Below are 21,102 nucleotides of genomic sequence, written 5' to 3'. Positions count from 1 at the left end.
CCCCAGCTCCCTGCTTGCGCGACCAGCAGCAGGGTTACGTCCAGGCTCAGGACTCTGAGGACAGTCCAGCGGGGTGCTGGGGGTGCAGGTGCTCCCCCCTGGAGCGGGGGGTGCTCGCAGCTCCGCTCTCCACATGCTGTGGGGCTGGGCAGCAGACGTTAGCAGTGTCTTTCTGATGCATCCGTGTTTGCTCTTTTCTTTCTACCCAGAAACGAAGGAGGAGCTGGAAGAGCTGATGGCTGACATAAAGAAGACGGCGAACAAAGTGCGCTCCAAGCTAAAGAGTGAGTATTTGCCTGTGAGGCTGCTGTGGAGCTCTGCCCGCTGCGCTTCTGCCCTGAATCCCCAGACAGCGGGTACCGTGGCTCCCACCCTGGGCTGGGGGTGCAGCCGGGTCCTGTCCCATGCCCCCACGCTCAGCACTTCCCACTCATCCCCAGTGACCAGAAATGCTGTGGGGCCCTGGCCAGCATCTCAACCCTGTGCTGGCAGCAGCTGGCGTTTGGCTCAGGTCCGGACAGTTCTGGGGTGGTTTGCTCTAGGTGGGAAAGGGCAGGTCACAGGTACCCGGCCCGGCCCCATCTGTGTCCTCTGGCAGCCCGAGCTGGCACAGGGAGGGGTCGTGGAGCTGAGGGAGGGGACAGCCAGAAGTGGCATCTGCTGTTGCTTTGCAGGGATCACCTGGGGATGGGCATCGCCTTCCCTCCCCTGAGCATCCTCTAGCTGCTTTTATTTGCCTTTTGTGACTTTGCCTCCTTGTGCCCCGTTCCCAGGACGGAGGTGAGGGAGCGGGGCCGCGCGCACCACGTGGGCTGTGAGCAAGTCCCACGCCACCAGCCCTCGCAGGCTTTGGGCTCCCCTGGCGAGCCCCGGCTCTGAGCAAACCCGCGGCATGGCCAAAGGTTGGGGTGCCAGGGCTGAGTAGTTAAAGAGGTGCTGTGGTGGGACTTGCGAGCCTTCCAGAGCTGGGTTTTCCTGGGCAAGCCCGGTTGGCACGGGCAGCCTAGGCAGGTGCAGCACCAAGGGGTCCCCCCTGGAGAGCCCTGGTCTCTCTTGCCCATGTGGCTCCGGCCAGGCTGGGTGGTGCTGCCCACTCCCGGCAGTGTGCTGGCACCGGGGCTTGTGCTGCCCACTGCCCCCACGCTGCGGGTGGGGGGGAAGAAAGGGGCCATTGGGGAAGGTCATCCTGTCTCGTGGCACACCCCGTTGTCGTGGCATGCCTCTGCCTTGGGCAGCGCAGGACAGAGCGTGGCCAGCGTGACCACCATTTCCAGCACTGGAAGAGTCAGTTCCACCACTGGAGAGTGAGAACAACACAACTGTCAGCCTGCTGATGGCTGGGGTTGTGCTGGAGTGCTTGGATGAGCCCAAAAGCCCAAGATGGGACCCCAGGTGATTCAGGGGTCAGTGAGGACAGCAGCATCTTGAGGCGGGAGGCAGGTCACCTCAGAGTTGCCTGCTGTGGTCTTGGACATCAGCCTGGGGTTTGGTTGAGATTGTTGCAGAAGGCCTGGCTGTGCCTGAAAGGGTGGAGAGGAGCTGGTGTTACCCCCACAACAGCAGTGTTCTCCCTAATCCCAGGGTTCTGTGGGAGCTCAACAATCCTGGGGGACTTTGGTATGGCTGGAGGTGTTTGTCACCACTGGCGTGGCCATGTCCCATGTGTATGCCAGAAGGAGATGTGTACCCCCGTCCCCTTGCTGCCCTCTGTCCCCTGGCACGTGATCTCAGCTGGATGCAGGGAGGAGAGCTGGGGGCCAGCTTGCCTGTTCCACAGACCAGGGGACCCCTCCCCGCGGGCCAGAGCCCCCCCAGCCATACTGGGATCCCTGGTGTCCAGGTGGGTTTAGCCTGTGCAAAACAAAAATCTTTCTGCATAGGTGTTTTGTTCTGTGTTTTTTAAGGGGCTTTGAGAGCCTGAAGGGTTGCAGGACATTTTCCAATTCCTGTTTCCTTCTTCCAGAAAAGACTCACTGGTATTGCATTTACCTGGAGCAACAGATGATTAGTCCTTGTGCTTAGTCCCAGATCGCCTCATGGCCAGCATGATCCATGAAAGAAAACAGATAGCACTGATCAAAAACACCATCTGCTGACAACGAATTGACTTCTTTAGGACAGACATTGCTCATGCAGTGGCTAATTCTAATTACCAGCTTCTTGGGAAAATGTGATTTTATTAATTATGGTAAATGCACAATGTTTGCCAATACTGTTCCTTGGGAACAGGGAACAGCTTATGACAAGTGTGCGGGACGACCAATGGCTGCTGAAATGTGTCGGGCAGGCAGCAGGCAGAGCGTTCGCAGGCAGGGGGGTGCACAGAAGAAGGGCTGTGGCCGTCTGACTGTGTGGGACTGACCTGTCAGATGGGCTCTAGGTCCAGACGCTGGTTTCTGGGGGGAATAGGCGGGAGTGCAGAATTTGTGCTGGTGCCCCCCAGCGCTCCCCCGGAGCACTCTGCTGTGGGCCCCCTCTGAGCACTGCAAAGGGCTCCCAGCCCTGCAGCCCTCCTTGCAGCACTGCTGCTCTCCGCGGGGTGGGACGGGGGGGTGCCCGGGCTGACCAGCGCGGTGGTGCTGGTGGCCTGTGCTCTGCCCTGCCGCGCTGGGCGGGGATGGGGAGCCACCGGGCAGCGCCAGGGAGTGGGGAGCCCCTGCTGCAGGGGGAGCCTGCCCGTGCTGGGCTCGTGGGCCTGCTCCAGCGTGGAGGGTGTGGGATGGGGTCCTCAGCCAAACTGGAGGGGTGCCACCAGCTCACACCTGGTCCACGTGGAGATGGGTGTCACAGCACACTGGGCCAGCCTGCCGATGGGAGCTTTCTTCCAGGCTTTACAAGTCCCTGAATTTAAGTTTTTGAACTAGCGTGTCCTGAGCTGGCTTTGAGGAGCAGATTTGCACTGCCTTGCTCTGTGCCAGACCTCCTGCCCTGCAACGCCATGCCCTCTCCCTGCCCAAACCTCAGTGGGACGCTGAGCAGGGCAGCCCTCCGCCCTGCTGTGGTTTATGGTCTTTGGGCAAGTGAGGAATTTATCTCACTTAGTCGCGCTACTGGGCATAATTAAAAGAGCAAATCTCTGCTTTGCTGTGGTTCGGCAAGATGAAGCGTGCTCTCGCCAGCCTGGTGGGTCCTCCCCGTGCAAGGCCGGGCAGCTGGCAGACCTACTATTTTTAGGGTCCCTGGAGGAGTCTTGAGCTTTGGCATTTTGCAGAGACATTTTAACTCTGGGTTTCCTCCTCCTGCCAAGCAGGGGAGAGCAGCACTCCATTTTGTTTGAATATCGGAAAGCGCAGAGATCAGACCTGAACACTGCATCAGTTTTGTACTGAAATCCTCGCTTACCAGCTTGGGGGTGACGGGTGCTGCCCTCGACAGCACCAAGTCTCGGCCGGTGGCCAGGCACTGAGTGCTCTGCAGGAATGAAACAGGGCTTTGCTGCCAGCCCAGGCTAAATTGCTGGCTAGTCAGGAGCTGGGGACTGCTCAGTGCCAGATGCTCTTCGATTCACAGGCTTCAGTCTTTTACCATCCCTTTGTCAAACAATCCTTTTTCCTTCTCTAAATAATCTGTGTCCTTCTACCCTGACCAGGTATTGAGCAGAGTATTGAGCAAGAGGAAGGACTGAACAGGTCATCTGCTGACCTGCGGATAAGGAAAACTCAGGTGAGTCTCCGCCTGTGGCGCTGGGAAGGGGAGGGCGGGAGGCGGCTGGAGGGGTTCCGGGGGTGATGGGAGGAGAGGGCTGTGCTTGGCTTCGAGCAGTCAAGTTCTGGTGTGCAAATACTGGGCAGAGGAATGCACCACATTTCTGAAGAGATCAGCAAAAGGGCCAGCGTGACGGACCCGTGACCTCAGTAGAAGCCGAGGGAGCTGCGGAGGGGAGGGCAGCGCGCGTCGGCCTCGTCCTCGTGTGCCGGTCTGGGCGTCTGCGTGGACGAACAGGGCGGTCGTTTTCTGTACATCCATGTCAGGCATCACTAAAGGTGATCCCGACTGGAGCAAAAATACCCTCTGAAGTGCCAGCTTTGGGCGGAGAATGTTTGCCTGCAGTGTCTTCAGAAACCTGAAGTCTCTGTGTTTCTGCAGTGCCTGGAAGGATGCTTTAGCAGCTCATAAATGAGAACAAGGCTTAACTGATGCAGCTGCGCAACTCACCGCACATTTCACTTAATCGAAGAAGACAGGTGTTATTTCAGAGAGCACTGTGTAGGCCTGCAGCCTTCGGGAAATGTTCCTCCCTGTTGGGGCTGTGGTTGCCCCTCCACCAGGCATTGATACGGCTTCACAGACCAGGAAACGTTAAACTTGTGAAGGGCTGACACAACTCTTCCTCTTGTTCCCATGAAACCACCAATACCTAGCACCTTCTTTTGATGGGCTTCTTAGCAGGGTTATCCAGGAGTAGAGGCAGAGATGGGGTGTGTCTCCCTCTCCTCTACCTGGGTGGTCCCAAGGCTGCGTTAGGCTCAGCTGTGATAAGGGTCGTGCTGCTCCTGCTTCTGTCTGCAGCCGAGGTGGGGTGGAGCGTGTTGGCTCTACAAGAGGTGGGTTGGGGGACATGGGGCTTGTCCGTGGATCCAACAGCACATGCTGTAAACTGGAGGTCACCGACCCTGCCTTGAGCCAGACCTGCTGCATGACCTCCTGGAGTCCTTTCCATCCTGAATTACCCTACAGTTCTGAGTAACTCCCCTCCCATCCCCCCAAAGTCAAGAAGTAGCTTAGAAATATTTGATGGGAAAAGTGTTGGGAGTGTCTTGTAGAGAGGCTTTTCTCTCTGAGGAACAGCTGATTGCAGCGGGAAGGTCTGATTGCTGCAGACATCCCTGCTGGGCACTGCTCGGGTCCCAGCCTGCGGCAGCTGGAAAGGGAGGACAGGTCACAGACAGGTCTCTGACGTCCGTGGTGGGTGCTAGTGGGAAGACTTTGAGAACACCAACAGAGAGAATGTGGTCAATGAGGTTGTGACAAGGCCAACAACTTGGCAGAAAGTGCCAAAAGAAAACTTCCTTGGGGAAGCAGGCATGACCCAGGAAGGCAGTGCAGAGCGCCGGGGGAAAGGATGTTGAGGGGAGCTGAGGACGGGGGAGATGACTGAGCCTCGTACACCCCTCATACAGCCTGGGAATCTTCACAGGTTTTAGGTTAACCCAGAAGCATTTGACTGCTGATGGTCTGAGGTCTCATGGGACAAGGTTACCTGTGGTCTCCAGCTGCTTTTGAGACCAGGGCTTGAATTCCTAAGTAATGTGCTTTTGCTGATTTTCCAAAGTCAGAGCTATGCGGTTGTCTTGGACATGTGCAGGACTTGGTGCTGGCTGGAGCTGCCATACTCTTCTCGCACTGTGCGCAGAGGGTGGGCGACACCTGATACTGCACCCACAAACATGTCCTTAACTCCAAGTTTTAGAGGAAAGTGGATCCAAAAGGGTGAATTTGTGCTGGGTTGGCATCTTGTGTTTTGTGACTGTGGCACTGTTTTGCTCAGTCTGTCCATTGTCAGCTATGGCCTGAGCTAAAGCTGAACTAGTTTAGCTTGATGAAGTGGCTCTAGACAGGGAAGATCACTCATCTCCAGAAAAAGTGTTACACAGCAAACAAGTATTTCATTTAGAGGGGGTAAACTTGGCCATGCTACTCAGTAAGGGGCTGAAAATGTGAGTTAGTTCTCATGGGGAAGTGATGGAGAAAGAACATGTTTTACGGCTTCAGATCCTCCACTTGCCAGAAGGAAAGTCAGAGGCTTGATTGCATGAGCTGTTTGACGAGACCTTCCCCGTCATTTGCGTGTCACCCTCGATGGAGCAGCCCCCTCCAAGGCCTTTCTAAAGAGGCGTTGTGTCTGCTGGGCCTCGGCTTTGTGGTGTGGCCCCAGGCCGTGGCGGCGGTGGGGAGGTGGCCCATGGAGCCGCCTCCAGCGTGGGGTGTGACATGGGGGTGGGTGCTGCTGCCTTGGGGGCACCAGGTGATGCTCCAGCAGACCCCACGCTGAGGGCACGTGAGCCTGTCCCTGGTGTACAAGGGTCCACGGACAGTTGTGTGCCCAAGCCATGGCCGACTCCTGGGTGCTGCTGCACCCTGCCACGGGGTCTGGCTTTAGCCCCCTCCACAACTACGTGGACTCTAAAGCTCATGTATTGGCTGAAAGAGTCACTTCTCTCCTGCAAACCACCGTGTGTCAGGCTGTGGTGGGGTCTTGCTGGGAGCGGGGATCACTCTCAGGTGACCCCGGGTGCCTGCTCAGCTCACAGGTCCCCTCGTCTCCAAATTCCCACACATGGTTTGTGGTTTTCTGGACTCTCCTCTGTGCTCTGCAGTGTTCATTTGCTTGGTCCTTGCTGCAGAGGTCTTGTTGAAATGTTTATGCCTTGGGGAAATGGCACAAGCATTTCTTTGTCCTCTCACTCGGTCCTGCAGAAGCGGTGAGTGTGGGGAGCACTGCTCATGAGCAGGCAGCATCCCGTCCCGTGTGTCTCCTGTAAGGAGAGGTAAGAGAGAGTCAGATGAATCTAAGGGAAGTGTATGCATGGAAGCAGCAGAGGGAATGGCAGAAGAAGGGATACAAGACTGGCATGGGTTGACGGCATCAAGATGCCAGCATGGATAAATGCAACTTCTGAGAGGCTTAGGGTGGAAAAGCACTGGGCAGCTTACTCCAGGACAGGAGGCAAGAGGACCTCTGAAGGTCCCATGCAGTTTAAATCATTCCATAATTGTGAATCAGCTGAGCTGCCTAATGACCCTGCGGCAGGACAGGCCAGTGGGCTGGAAGGTGAGTGCTGCTGGCAGCTCCTGGTGAGCATAGAAAGAGCATCCTAAACCCCTCTGTGACAAAGGGCCCAGGAGATGAGGGGGACCTGTGGGATGTGTCACACACAAGCACTGCTGGCCCTACGTCTTGTGGCACATGTGAGTCTGGGACACAAGAAAATGAGTGAATCCAGGAGGGAGTGAAACCAGCTTTATTTAAAATTGATTTTTATTGAATAAGTCACCTTCCTGTTCAGTGCAGCCTCACGCTGAGCGTTGCTGGCTCGGCTGCAGCACTCTGGTGATGAGCTTCTTTGGTTCATGCCTATTCTTTGAGCAGCTTTGTGTGTCCCAGCTCGGCCATGGCCTTGTGTGGTGAGAGCTCAGCCAGGCTGGAGACGTTTCCCTGGCGGGGGTCACACTGGTGGCTGTGCTGAGGTCACGCCCACTGGGTCCTGCGGGATGGCTGCATGGCTGGTGCAGGGCTATGAGCCTGTCACGGGTGTCTCATCATCGCAGCCTCTTAACATCAGCCTTCTCTGGGCCGAAGCTTTGCCTTCTGCTCCACTATGCAGGGTTGCTGTGTAGTTTTTACTGTGGGTTGGCCAATCTTGTGGCGATCCATTGGTGAGAGAGCACCCAGCAAGGTGTGGTCATTGCTCCAGCAGTGGAATCCATCTCTGCACTGCTGCAGGGCGAGCTGCAGTGCCGTGTCCTTGCTGGTCACACTGGAGGGTGTGGATGAAATGAGGTGTCTCAGAGCAGAGAAGCAAGGCCTTGTTCAGCAGTGAAGATTGTGTTTTAGCAAACCATTAAACTGATAAAGGCGACGAGAGCTGCCAGCGTTGCTCTTCAGCACCTGGGGGTGAGGATCCAGGCATGGACCTGCCGGTCTCACAGGGGGCTTATGCATAAATACAGCTCAGTTAAAATCCTACTTTCTCTAAGCACTCTGCAGTGAAGCCAGAGGAGTTTTGGCATTTATAGTTTATCTCCTTTTCAGTCTGGGAAACCAGTGGCATAGTGTGCTCTCCCGTGCTGCAGCCAGCGCCAGATCAATACAGCGGTGACGTTAACTGATCACCTCCGCAGAGGCAGCTGCCAGCCCGGAGCCCAGCGTCCTGCGGCCCTGCAGAGCGGCGAGGGGCTGTTGTGGCTGAGCCTGAGCCAGCGGGAACAGTCCTCTGCAGAACTGGAGCGAGAGAAAGTCTTGTCTCTAGAGCAGGTGGGAAGGAGAGTTGCTGGGGCATAGCGAAGCCGAAGCAGAGGATGGTGCAACAGCACGCAGCAGAGCAGGGCAGCAGCAAGGCCCCCCAAGGCCGGCTCTGCTGTCCCAGCTGGAGGGACCCTGGCATGGGCAGAGCTCTGCTCTAGCTGGGCAGTCCCGGGGAGTCAGCAGAACTCTTCCCAGAAAAAGCCTCGTCCTTTGCCACTCCAGAGGCCCTGCTCTGTGCTGACAGCAGTGCTGTGGAACCCCGGTGGGCTCCCTGCCCTGCGCTGCTCTGCACTGTGCCCTCGGGAGCCACCCCCCATCCCCAAGGCAGGTGCTGGGCGGCCGTGGAAGGGAAGGGGAGAGCAGGGAGCTGGCAGTCGAGGGAGGCTGTCCCTGGTGTCGGCTGTGCTCATGTTTCCCAGGCAAAGGCATTACTTCTGCAGTGTCCAGGGAAACTAGAGGTGGCCGCAAATTGGTGCTGTGTAGCCCAGGGCTGTGAATTTGAGTGGGGTTTAGATTTGTTCCCTGTTGAAGCGCTGGGGTTCAGACATCATCCTGGCACATGGGAGAGCAGGATTCAGGGCTCTGATCCACCATAGAGCAGTGGAATGGTTTGGGTTGGAAGGGACCTTCAGAGATCATCCAGTCCAGCTCCCCTGCCATGGGCAGGGACACCTCCCACTAGCCCAAGTTGCCCAAAGCCCCATCCAACGTGGCCTTGAACCCTTCCAGGGAGGGGGCAGCCACAGCTTCTCCGGGCAACCTGTGCCAGGGCCTCACCACCCTCATCATAAAATATTTCTTCCCTGTGATGTTCAACCTGAACCTACTCTCTTTCAGTTTAAAACTATCGCCTCTTTTCCTGTCACTGTAGGCCTTGGTCAAGTCGTATTCTTCTTATAAGCCACTTTTATATGCTGAGCAGCCGCTGTCATGTCTCCCCAGAGCTGTCTCTTCTCCAGGCTGCACAACTCCAACTCTCTCAGCCATGGACCACTCAGTCAAGGAAGTGGGAGATTTTCTGTAATTTGGACACTTCTTAGCATTTCTCTAGGCTCTGCAGGTAATCGGGGAGGGGAACTCCCTGGGGCTGCAGCTTGGAGCCCCTGCATCGGGAGGCTGAGGTGGGCCATGTAGCACGCTGCTCCGCTTCGGGGCTTCGGCTTCTGACCAGACTGGTCTCCAGCTCTGGGTTCCCATGCTGGACCCTGTGCCCAGCTCGCGTGTGCAGGGTGGCGGTGAGCTGGGTGCAGGGCGCTGCTGTCCCTGGGTTGTGCTGCCGGCATTGCCTGTCACTGTGCGCAGCGGGTAAGAGGAGCTGACAGCTCTGGCAGGGCTGCCAGGCAGTGCTGCTGGGCTGCGTGTGGCTGACGGCTGAGCTGTACCGATGAGACTGTTGTAGCTGTCACCTGGGGAACAGGGTGGGTGAGCTCAAGGTAGTTTTCTGTCTGGCACCTACCATTAGTGTGAAAAAGTCTGTGGCCCAGGCCTGCATTGGTTTTGCCCCGGTGCCCAGTGCACTGCTGGTGTGGTTTTGAATGTTTGGTGCCTTGGAACAGATCCTTGGCAGGGGCACCACATTGAAATAGAGCTACTGCAGCTGGCATGGGCTGTGCTTGTGGCACGGGTGTCCTCCTTGGACTCCCAGCCATCCAGGGACAAGCAGTGGCCCAACTAGAAATTTGGCACCCGGGTTTGTTCCCTGTCGTGGGATCACAGCAGACGGGTGAGAGGGGAGCACAGGAGATGCCAGCCCCTGCCGCAGAGCAGTGCTAGCTGCATCAGGGTGCTCGTGGCCTTGTGTGTTCTCAGTATGAGGAAGGATGGAAATGCCATGAGCATCGGTCCATGGGTCCTCTGGGCCCTGGTCCCGTGTTTGACCACCCTTATGATGACTTTTTCCCCCTTAATATTTAACTGGAATTCCCTGTGTCCAAGCTTGGTGTGTCACCTCTTGTCCTGCCCCTGTGCACCCAGGAGGTCTGGCCTCAGCTTCTCTCCATTACCCTGCTGGGTTGTTGCAGGCAGCAGTGGGGTCCCCTAAGCTTTGTCACCTTCAGCTGGCCAAACCCTGCCCATCCTCATCTGTCCTGTGCTCCAGCCCAGACCCCCTTGGTGGCCTCATCTAGCTTCACTCCCACACATGGTGTTTTCGGGAGCCCCAGGCAGAACGCAGTGCTCCAAGCACGAGGTGGAAGTGAACGATCCCTGTCCTCACCCCACTGGCTGTCCTCCTGCTCACCCAGCCCACGATTGAGTTTTACCTTTGCTGCTGACTCCTGGGGAGCCTGGTGCCCGTGAGGATGCTGGGAGGTGGCCCCCAGCCCATCCTGCAACACACACCCAACACCAGACGCTGCGTTTGCCTCTGAGCTTCACGGGGTTCCTGTCAGCCCCTTTCTCCAGGCTGTTGAGGTCCCTCTGAACGCCAGCCTGTCTTCGAGTGCTCCCCAGTTTGGTGTCTTCTGCAAACCCACAGAAAGCTCATTCCACTCCGCCATCCCAGGTTACTGATGAAGATGTTTAATGGTATTTTCAGACCCAGCATCACTCACTGAGGGGTTACCATTAGGAACTGGCCACCAGTTGGACTTTGTATCGCTGATCCCAACCTGGCAGTCCAGACAATTTTCCACCAACCTTATCCAACCTGTGTCCAATCAAAATAGCTATAAGAATACTGTGGGAGTCTGTGTCAAAGGCTTTAAACGCAGGGTATCACCATTCCCTGCTCTCCTTACCTGCACAGCTGGTCATCTCATCAGAGAAGGCTGTTAGGATGGCACAGCACGATTTGGCACCAGTAGATCTACGCTGGCTGTTTCCAGTTGCCTTCTTGTCCTTCTGGAAGGATTTACTCAATGACCTTCCCAGTGACTGAGGGAGGGCTGAGGGGTTCCCCAGATCCTCCTCCCAGAAGATGTCTCGCGTTTGCTGTTTTTTGCCCGTCTTCTGGAACCACCCACCATCACCGCTGTCTTTGGAAGCTGATGGAGAGGCCCTTTGCATTGGCCACCTCCAGCAACAGGCTCGGATGCATCCTGCCCAGTCCCATGGACTTGGGTATTTCCAGTTGACTTCAGCATGCCCAAAGCCCATGTCCCTCCCATGGAGTGTTCTGTGCCACTGGTCTCTGCTCTGAGGGCACCGGGCGGCCAAGGACAGACCTTACCAGTGGTCACCAAGACAAGAGAAGAAATGGAAACCTTAGCCTTTGCCGTGTCCTTGGTCACTAGAGCCCCTGCCCACTGAGCAGTGGCACCACAGCTTCCTCAGCCTTCCTTAAGCTCTCTGGTAGTTGGGGCAGCCCATCCTGCTGCCCTGCACACCCCGCACACCACTCAGGCTGAGCTCTGCCTCTCCCAGCTCTTCCTGGGGTGCCTGGGCAATGTGTCTGTGTTCCCCCTGAGCCCATCCCCTCTCCCACCTCCTTCCTACATTTGCGTGTGGGATTTGGGGTGGGTTGAACTGGAGAGCTGATTTAGATATGCCGGGTACTTTAAGCGTGGTCCTTGCGTAGGTATTTCTGCAACAGGGGCTTCACTAGTTTGCATGGACTTTGCTGTGAGCAAATCACTGAGTAGAAGGAGGAATGAGGAGCCGATTGCCTGGCTAGTTAACATGTTGTAAATTAGGGGTAACTGAGCGTTAAGATTATGGACTGTTATTCTGGCTTTGCTGTTGTCATCTCCAGCCAGAAGAGCCTCATCAGACCTGGAGCTCTCATAGGAATGGCTTTGTCTTATGTGGGCCAGCTGGCCGCCTGTGTTGGCGCCAGCAAGGCAGGAGGGCTCGTGTGAGCACGTGCCCCAGCGCATCGGGCAGGGCTGCTCCTCCGGCCGTGCTCCTGGGGCGGCCGATGGCGCTGGCCTCTTCCACAGGAGCACGAGTCTGTCCCTCCGTGGCTGTCCCAAGCTCCGTGAGCCCATGGCAAACTGGTCCCAGGGGCAGCCTCGCTCCTCGGCTGCTTCTGCACTGAGGAAAAGCTGTTTTCATGTTCTAAATCCATTACATTAAAACCACTCTGTTTGTCCCCGCTTCCCAGCAGCAGTTAGAATAAATCACCCTGCCTCAGCCGGCTCACCAGCAGCAGAAGGGTACAGGGGCTTTGGAGTCGAAGCTCCCAAGGGCATCCCCAGCCCAAAATCGTTGCCAGTGATTCCGGTTCCCAGATGTCTCAGCAGTATTTTCCATGTTTCTTTAAGTATCAAATTTTGAGTTCATAACAGAGCAGAAGCTGCTATTTACATTCTTCCAAATGTCAGTACTTTCCGTCCCTGTTACTCAGAACAGCTTTCGCTCTAGTTGCCTTTGGGCTTGGTTCATCTACCAGTGCGGTGGAAATGTTCAAACCCTGAAACAAACCCAGCAGTGGGAGCTCAGGGGTGGGATCTCTGCTCCCCCCGAGATGGGCTCAAGAGGGAGGCTGGCACCGCCTGGGCTCCCCCACGGGATGAGCACTTCAGAAGTGTCTTTCCCTTCATTAGAAACCCCGAAGGCCAAGGTCCCAGGTTTCAGTGTGTGCTTCCCGGGGTTTCAAAGTGCCCTGTGCATACCCAGAGCTGTACCAGCTCCTTGGAAATCCAGCTTGGCGTTCACCAAACGGGGCTGCTTTCCCCACGTCTGGGGAGAAGAGTTGCCGGCCCCAGGTGAAGCAACCCCATTTCCTAACTTTAGTTAATACTTTCTGTTTAATAATTTGCTTTCAAATGCAAGGTACATTTTGATATGCTTTTTATTTACCCTGGGTATTCAGGTAGTTTTATTTAATGACTGAAAGCCATTTAAAATGCTTTTTCCAGCCCATTTTGCATGAAACTCTGTGTTCCTTCAAAAATCAAATGCATTTTGTAGACATGTGGGATGCCTGTGGGAACATAAAATAACAATCTGACAAAATAAACACTAAGTTAAGTAACTTCTTAAGTAAAAGAGGTACGGAGTGGTATGCTGATTATCAGAGAGGGGTGTCGTTCAACACCCAGGCTATATTTGGCTGCAGACCAACATATGTTGATACTTTTCAGCTGAATGAGAATGAACTGGATTTTAGGAAAACAATTTTGAAGAGGCAGGAGAAGAGTTGCTTGGATGGCACATTGTGTCTTTGCCAGGTTTCAGCCATGATGCTCGGGAGCTGCTCTGCCCTTGCTCTGGGCCAGGCACCTCTTGAGCAGCGGCTGCCTGCGGCAGGTGAAGCTGCCGGCGGGTTTTCACGTGAGGTTTGGCAGCAGAGGTGGGACGAGATGAGCGGAGTCTGGGGCTCTGCCATAAATACTGAGCTGCTGCTTGCTGAGAATAACTGCGTAGCAAACACAAGTGTATCTTCAAGATGTCTCCAGTGCCATCTCCTGGAGGTGGGGGTGTGTTGGCTGGGGCTGCTCTGGCTGTACCACCACCCCGTAGGACTGTCTGAGTGCCAGGGGCACCTGCGGAGATGCTGCGTTGCACCAGTCCCCCCCTGTGTAGAGGCTTTGAGAGCTGGTTCAGCTCATCGGGGCTGGGTACAGCCCTTTGGTTCAACTCCCTGTGAGCCGTAACTCCCGTGAGGGTGAGCTCACGCCTTGCTGGTAGCCCTCAAAGTCCCAGAGGGAACACTCATTGGGAGTTTCTTCATTGTGTCAATCTCTCAGTATCTTCTTTTTGGTTTGTTCTGAGTATCCTCTTTTACAGAATCACAGAATCCCAGAATCATCTCAGTTGGAAAAGCCCTTGAAGCTCCTCCAGCCCCACCATGAACCTCACCCTGACCGTTCCCAACTCCACCAGATCCCTCAGCGCTGGGTCAACCCGACTCTTCAACCCCTCCAGGGATGGGGACTCCCCCCCTGCCCTGGGCAGCTCATTCCAACGCCCAACAGCCCCTTCTGCAAAGAAATCCTTCCTAAGAGCCAGTCTGACCCTGCCCTGGCGCAGCTTGAGGCCATTCCCTCTTGTCCTGGTGCTGGTTCCTTGGGTCAAGAGACTCATCCCCCCTCTCTGCACCCTCCTTTCAGGGAGTTGGAGAGGGCCATGAGGTCTCCCCTCAGCCTCCTCTTCTCCAGACTAAACCCCCCCAGTTCTCTCAGCCGCTCCCCATCAGACCTGTGCTCCAGACCCTGCACCAGCTCCGTTGCCCTTCTCTGGACACGCTCGCTGTCCCTTTTCCTATCCCTTTTCCGTCGCCTCCTCTCCTTTCACCTTTCACCATTTCTCCATCTCTCCCTGCTGGACTGCCAGAGCAGTCCATGGGCTGAGGTTGGGGTGCCACAACCTTCTTCCCCCTGCAGCAGTACCATCATCTGGGCCCAGCTTGTGGGTGGGTGGGTGGTGCGTGCAGGAGTGATGCTGGGTGCCCTGACAGGGTGTGTGAGACGTGGCTGGTCCCATCAGTCACGTGCTGTTGGTTCGGGAAGAAGTGCACGAGCGTTTCTTCCTCGACATGGTATTGGATTTGGTTTTGCTTGAGACTCGTGCACCAGATTTTTCTTCTCTGGAAAGGGATGCCTTCAGCCCTGTGGAAGATTGAGGGATCCTGGGGGGTGACAGATGGGACATGAGCCAGCAATGTGCGCTCGCAGCCCAGAAAGCCAAGCGTCTCCTGGGCTGCGTCCCCAGCAGCGTGGCCAGCAGGCCGACGGAGGGGATGCTCCCCCTCTGCCCCGCTCTCCTCAGAGCCCTGGAGCACTGCGGCCAGCTCGGGGGTCCCCAGCACAAGGCAACGGTTCTAAACTGACCGAGGGTGGGGTTAGGCTGGACATAAGGAAGAAATGTTGAACACTGAGGGTGGGGAGACACTGGCACAGGTTGCCCAGAGAAGCTGTGGCTGCCCCCTCCCTGGAAGGGTTCAAGGCCACGTTGGACGGGGCTTTGGGCAACCTGGGCTAGTGGGAGGTGTCCCTGCCTGTGGCAGGGGGTTGGAACGGATCCTATTTGAAGGTCCCTTCTAACCTAAACTGTTCTGTGAGTCCATGATTCTGTGAAACTCAGTTTCTGGCATGCTGGGGAAAGGGCTCATTGGAGAGAGATAAGTGTTTGGATGAACGATGCACATGATGCTCTGTCCTGACCTTCCTGGAACAGCTTCAGGGCTGTTTGCTGTGCTCAGCCTGGCAGCTGGGTCAGACAGCAAGTCAGGGCCCAGGGTGGGTGCTCATGCAGGGGTGAGCTTCTGCCCCAGGAGCAGAGCCAGCACTGCGGGGGTCAGCGTGTTCAGCAGGACCCTGGTCAGGTGGAATTTCAGGATTTTCTGGCGCATTTCCTGGAGGATGGAAAGCAGCCTGGTGAGGTGAGCGTGCTCTGCATGTGGAGACTGACAGCCCTACCCCACCATCGCCCTGGGCTGGCAGCTCTGCAGGCAGCCGCTCAGTTTGGGGCAGGCAGTTGTCCCCCACATCCCTGTGGGGCTGGTGCTCTGGGGAGCCCTCCACTGAGGGGAGCAAAAGTGGGACCCGTGCTTTCAGAGCGAGGACAATTCCCCCGCACATGCCCTGTCCCCCTGGCCCATGCTGTGCGCCTCAGCCCCCAGGCTCACCCTGCCAGCCGGGCTTGGGGTCCCCCTGGGCTCACCCTGCCCAGTGCCAGGACCACAGAGTGACCGCTGCGGGTCCATCCTGTGCCTGTGCTGGGTCTGGCACATCCCGGCAGCGTTGTGGAGGCAGAGAGGGCTCGACCCGGGGCACGTTTTGGCCTCGGCTCCAGGCTGCTTGGGCACAAGCTATGGTGTGGTGCAAGGAGGGTGCTGCCAGCCATGACGCGGGGGTCTGCCACCATCCTGGGGTGTCCTTTGGGGGCTGAAGGCTGTGCCTGCACTGGGCTTGGGTGAGGGGTGTGTCTGGTCCACCTGCTGCCACCTGCAACCCCTTGTGCTTCATCTCACTCCTCAGAGCAGCTTTTGGGCTAGAAATGCTTTTTGGGCTGCTAGAGTGTCGTGGTTTGAGCCCAGAGAGCAACTGAACCCCACACAGCCGTTCACGCATCCCTCCCCGCCCAGGGCTGGGAGGGAGAAAATGAAGCAAAAGGCTCAGAAACTGAGATAAGGACAGAGAGGGGTGGCTCACCCATTATGGTCATGGGCTGAAGACAGGCTCATTAGGGGAAGAAAGAAGAACAGCACTTTAATTCAAACACTAACACCACCACCACTTAACAGACAGAATGGGGCAGTGAGAAGCATTTCCACATCTTAAAAACACCTTCCCCCTACCCCCCCCTTCTTCCAGCTCAGCTTCGTTCCGATATCTCCACCTCCTCTCCCAGAGGTGCAGGGGCAGGGGATGGGGGGTGCAGTCAGTCCGCAGCTTCTCCTGCAGAGGGGGAAGCACTCTGCTGCATTCTTCCCGTGCTCGTGGTGTCCCTCTCACTGGAGACAGTCCTCCACGAACTCTCTCACCGTGACTCCTCCCCACGGGTTACATTCTTCCCGAGGTGCTCTGGCGTGGGTCACCCCCATGTGTTCCAGTCCTCCCAGTGCCAAACTACAACAGCGGGGGCTTATCCTTCCCAGAGAGACCTGGGGGTCCTCCCAGGCTGCAGGTGGATCTCTGCTCCTCTGGTGACCCCCATGGGTGTCAGGGGGGCCTCTGCACCAGCACCTCCCCCCCTTCCTCCTCCTTCCTTCCACTGACCTCGGTGTTCACAGAGGTGAACTCCTCATAACTCCTCCTCACCAGTCCCAACTCCCTCTCAGCTTCCCCTTCCTAACTACGTTATCACAGAGGCGCAGCCACTGTCGCTGATTGTCTCGGCCTTGGCCAGAGGCGGGTCTGACTTGGAGCCGGGGGAGCTTCAAGAAGCTTCTCACAGGGGCCACCGCTGTAGCCCCCTCCCCTGCTACCAAACCCCGCCACACTCAGCCCCAGCACATAGAGGTGTCGGGGTGCTTGGGGCTGAGCCCTCCCCCAGCTCAGGGCAGCAGGTCTCTCCCTCCCGCAGGACCCTTACTCTGGCTCTCTCTTCCTCTCCCCTCCGCAGCACTCAACGCTGTCCCGCAAGTTCGTGGAGGTGATGTCCGAGTACAACGCGACGCAGACCGACTACCGGGAGCGCTGCAAGGGCAGGATCCAGAGGCAGCTGGAGATCAGTGAGTAAACCCGGGGGGCCGCAGCCGGGCTGTGCGTGCCAGGGGGCCACATCCTGCACCAGTACTCGCCAGATCAGCGGCTCCTGCAGCAGCGCTGAGCTCTCCCTGCGAGCCCAGGGGTGCGTGGGGGCTGCCGGGACACCGCTCCTGCCGGGGGATGCGCACGTGGTGGTGCCTTGCATTTCAGAGTCAAACTGTGTCTGGCAAAGCACAAAAACTCCCCTCAGATTTTATTAAATGCTGCGTAGAGAGTGTGGACAGCACTGGGGGAGAAATTTCTTCCTTGTTTGAAATCTGAATTCAAAGGAGCTAGTGGGAATTCCTGACTCACGTGTGTTGCCTTGCCTTTCCTCCGGGTGCTTTTCACCACGGGTGAACCGAACTAAATATAAGACCATAGAAGTCAGCTCTTGAGGTGGGGGCACTCGCTGCTCCCGGCAGTTCCCCTCGCTGCGGGAGGAGCATGAGCCTCCGTCCCTGCCCCTGGCATCTCCCAGGACCCCGGTGGCTCTTCTGACCGAAGGCAGGTCCCGGGTGACACCTCTGAGGCCATCACTGCCGTGGCACTAAGATCTCTCTGCGTCATTCAGAGCCTGTTGCTTGGGAGAAGTCTGGTCCTGCCTGTCCACAAAACCCGCTCTCCTGGTGGTTATTCTGGGCAGTTGGTGATACTGGATTAGTTTTGGAGAAATGTGGTCTTCTCCCAGCAGAGAAGAACCATGCCACCACCGTAATTAGGGGAATAAGCAAGCAAGGGAGAAGCCAGGGCGTGCGGAGATTAAAAGAGATTTTTGCAAATAATCTCATTGTTAGAGAGGCGTCATGGGTTTTTGTGCTCAAAATGAAAGAGTCGTAAGCCTAGTCCAGGGTTTTTGTCCCGCAAACAAATGGGTTTTTCTTCCCTTTCACAACTGAGTGTGAACAGTAAGGTAGGAGGTCCGAGGCAGGCTGGTGTCCTTGCGGTCACCTGGGGGAATGTTCTTCGAGCTGCAGATGCCTGGGAATCTGGGTGCTACTGGGGTGTGGTGGTTTCTGTGGAGGGCTAGAAGGACGCTTGGCTGTGCAAGCCTCTCCTCTGTTAAGATTAGTCTTTATGATGTATAATAATAATAGAAATATTTCACACTGGAGGAATGGGAAGGTTGACTGACATGAGGCTCAACAAGAGCTTGACATTTAATGTAAAGCAGGACGGGTGTGTCACTGCTTCGGCTGACTGACTCATTCGTCAGCCAGCGTCATTCTGTAGGTGATGCCCAGACACAAGGGTGGTTTGTAGGGTAAAGAGGAATTTAAGGTATCCCTGTGCCCCCCTTCCAAGAGAGGAGAAGATTTGAAGGGACTTAGCCAGGTCCTTAATTGTCTGCAGACCTGAAAGAAACTTTTCTCTTGTTTTTGTACTGCCGGATTTTGGAAGGGCTCTGCCGCTCTGCTTAAATTATGGACGTACGTTAAATTGAGCTTGTCTTTGCTCTGTCCATCCTGCGGGCTGTCAGGGTGTGACAGCGCTTTGATGGGGCGCAAGGAGAAGGCTGCCCAGGACTCCCTGTGGGGGCTGGGGCAGAGGAGCAGTCCTGGCTGGTGATGGTGAGGGACCCGCCTTCCCGTCGGCGTGGAGGGGTGAAGCGGCTGCAGAGGCAGGACGGGGTCTGTGCTGGGAAGGAACACAGTCCTCTGCATAATCTTGTGCAAAACAGGGTTTCTCTGTCAGGACAGTGGAAGATCTCTTCTGGCAAAAAGGCTCACCAAAAGCCACAAGCTTACTGAGGTTTTACCGGGAGTGCTTCCTGGGCAGAGGGCTCTCTGCTTCGTGAGGTGCCCCAGCCAGCACCCCCAGGCCCTGCTGCTCCTGGTGCTCTCCAGCAGGCTCTTCTGAATGGAGCTCAGCTGGGAGGTGGTGGCTGCACAAAGCTCCACAGAATCCCCCACGCTTCGTTTTCAGCTGATGAATCCAAAGATAGAAAGTGCTGGGAGCTCTGATGGCAAAGCCTGTCAATCACTTGGGTTCTGAAGGTGTCAGAGCAGGGGCTTCTCAGCTGCCCTGGGGAGGCTCCCCAGCATCCGGTGGGCTTCTCTGTCCTAACTGTGTGTGCTTCTTGCCCTGGAACTAGGACAGTCGCAGAAGAAATGGTGATGCAGAGTCACTGCCCAGCCCGCTCAGGATCTGCCCCTTCTCCCTGTGTAGGCACTGCCATGTCTGCGTGTGCCAGCGGTTGTGCCTCAGTGACCCTCGTCACCCCTGCCTGTCCTGGGAGCCTCTGATGTGACAAAGCACCTCTCCTCCTCTCCTCTCTCCTCTCCTCCTCTCTCCTCTCCCCCTCTCTCCTCTCTCCTCTCTCCTCTCTCCTCTCTCCTCTCTCCTCTCTCCTCTCTCTCCTCTCTCCTCTCCCCTCCCTCCTCTCCTCTCCTCTCCTCTCCTCTCCTCTCCTCTCCTCTCCTCTCCTCTCCTCTCCTCTCCTCTCCTCTCCTCTCCTCTCCTCTCCTCTCCTCTCCTCTCCTCTCCTCTCCTCTCCTCTCCTCTCCTCTCCTCTCCTCTCCTCTCCTCAGTCGGTGCCCTCTGCCCTCTCCCACTCACTCACTCTTCCCCCAAATGCAGCCCCAGATCGCAGATGCCGTGGAGGGGTGGCAGGATGTGCTGTGTCCTGGGCTGTCCCGGGGTTGGTGGCAGCAGGGCAGATTCTGGGTGTCTGTCCTCTGGCTGGACCCTGCTCCCCCCCAGCTGTGTCCCCTCCCTGCTGCTGGGAGCTGTGCTCCCCTGGCACGGGGCTCTGCCCTGCCTGTGCTGGGAGGCGTTGCTCCTTCTCCTCTCCATTTTGTCCATTAGGAGAAATGATATCTTAAATCTAATTAGGCTTTGCTCCCAAAAAACTGGATTTGAAGCTTGGAGGAGCTTTCTGTGGTGGGTGTGCAGCTTTGAAGCCGTGGAGGTGCTGCACAGATGCTGCTTGTTTTTAAGAACAGTTTTGTTATGTGTGAGACCGAGGAGCCAAAAATAAAGCATCCGCCATCTCCAGAGACACCGCGAGAATTAATCAGCCGCTGCCCCACTGCGCGAGACTGGGTTAATTGATTTACAGAAAGGAAGCTGTGGATGCATCCCAAGCTGCCCTTGAGCCAGGAGGGTCTGGGGGCTGCTCCGGCCCCAGCGGCTCCTCTGGACAGCCCCAGGTGGTCCCAGAGCCCCTGGTGCTGAGATGGGCTTATTGAGGATTCCTGTGACACTTTCATCTCAGGAATAACCACAGGATTTATCTGAGCTAAAAATGTCTCACTGGGTGAAAATGCCTGCCCAGCGCTGGGAGTTGGCCCCTGCAGCTGCCCCCAGCTGAGCAGAAGGGTCCTGAGGAACGGGGAGGTGGGTGGCAGTTTGTGGCATGCTGGGCAGGCTTTTCGAGCTGAAGTCTGCTCGTCCCAACAGCAGCGCAGGCAGTGCCGGACCTGCCTGAGCTGGGGGATGGCCAGGGGTGTCGGGTCACTCGGACCCGTTACCCCTGCGCACACAGGTGGACGCATCGGCGTCACCGATCTCCCCGCGAGTTGTGTGAATTTGTGTCTAGTGGGAGCTGGAAAGGCAGGGAAGGATCCCAGCCTTGGGAAGGTGCCTTGTCCTCGGTGTCTCCAGCCTGAGCTGTAGCTGGTGCTGTGGGGGCTCGTGTGGCCCTGCCGTGGGAGGGGGGACGCTGCGAGCTGGAGGAGCACGGCTCAGACGTTACCGTTAACTCAGCCGTGGCACGTTTGGATTCTGCAGCCCTGAGGTGCCTGAAGTCCTCCCTATCTACAGAGCATCTGGCACACAGAACTGGGCAAACTGGTGTTCAGCATCAGCTGGGCGATGGGTGTGAGCTGTAGCACCAGGGGCCTCCCTGGGAGCTTCCCCGGGGTCCCGCACGTCCCGATGGAGCTGCTCGCCAGCCCTGGGGCTGGTCGGTGGGGACCGTTGCTCCATGCAGCTGGGCTGTGCACTGGCCTTCAGGTAGAAAGTCTCCTCGGTGGCGTTGTGGCTCTGCCTGTCCCAGAGCTTCTGATGGCCGTGCTGCACCATGACCTCTGCATCGTCCCCCGCTGTTCTCTCCTTAGC

General features: G+C 56.9%; 1 protein-coding gene across 2 annotated transcripts in view; it reads left to right on the top strand.

Annotated features, from left to right (window-relative positions):
- The window catches only part of STX1A (syntaxin 1A), a 92,758-nt gene that overhangs the window by 62,097 nt on the left and 9,559 nt on the right, over positions 1 to 21,102 (top strand). For both annotated transcript variants that reach the window (XR_012631633.1, XM_074889887.1), the window contains exons 4-6: positions 210 to 284; positions 3,590 to 3,663; positions 16,916 to 17,024. Coding sequence is in view for 1 of the 2 variants with exons in the window: in XM_074889887.1 (XP_074745988.1) it covers positions 210 to 284; positions 3,590 to 3,663; positions 16,916 to 17,024 (258 nt within the window). In the remaining variant the exon portion in view is untranslated. The remainder of the gene's footprint in view (positions 1 to 209; positions 285 to 3,589; positions 3,664 to 16,915; positions 17,025 to 21,102) is intronic.

The sequence above is a fragment of the Strix uralensis genome, chromosome 20, assembly GCF_047716275.1.
Source record: "Strix uralensis isolate ZFMK-TIS-50842 chromosome 20, bStrUra1, whole genome shotgun sequence".
Taxonomy (NCBI): Eukaryota; Metazoa; Chordata; class Aves; order Strigiformes; family Strigidae; genus Strix; species Strix uralensis.
The sequence above is the reverse complement of the archived record's forward strand: the minus strand, read 5'-3'. Positions and strand labels throughout refer to the sequence as shown.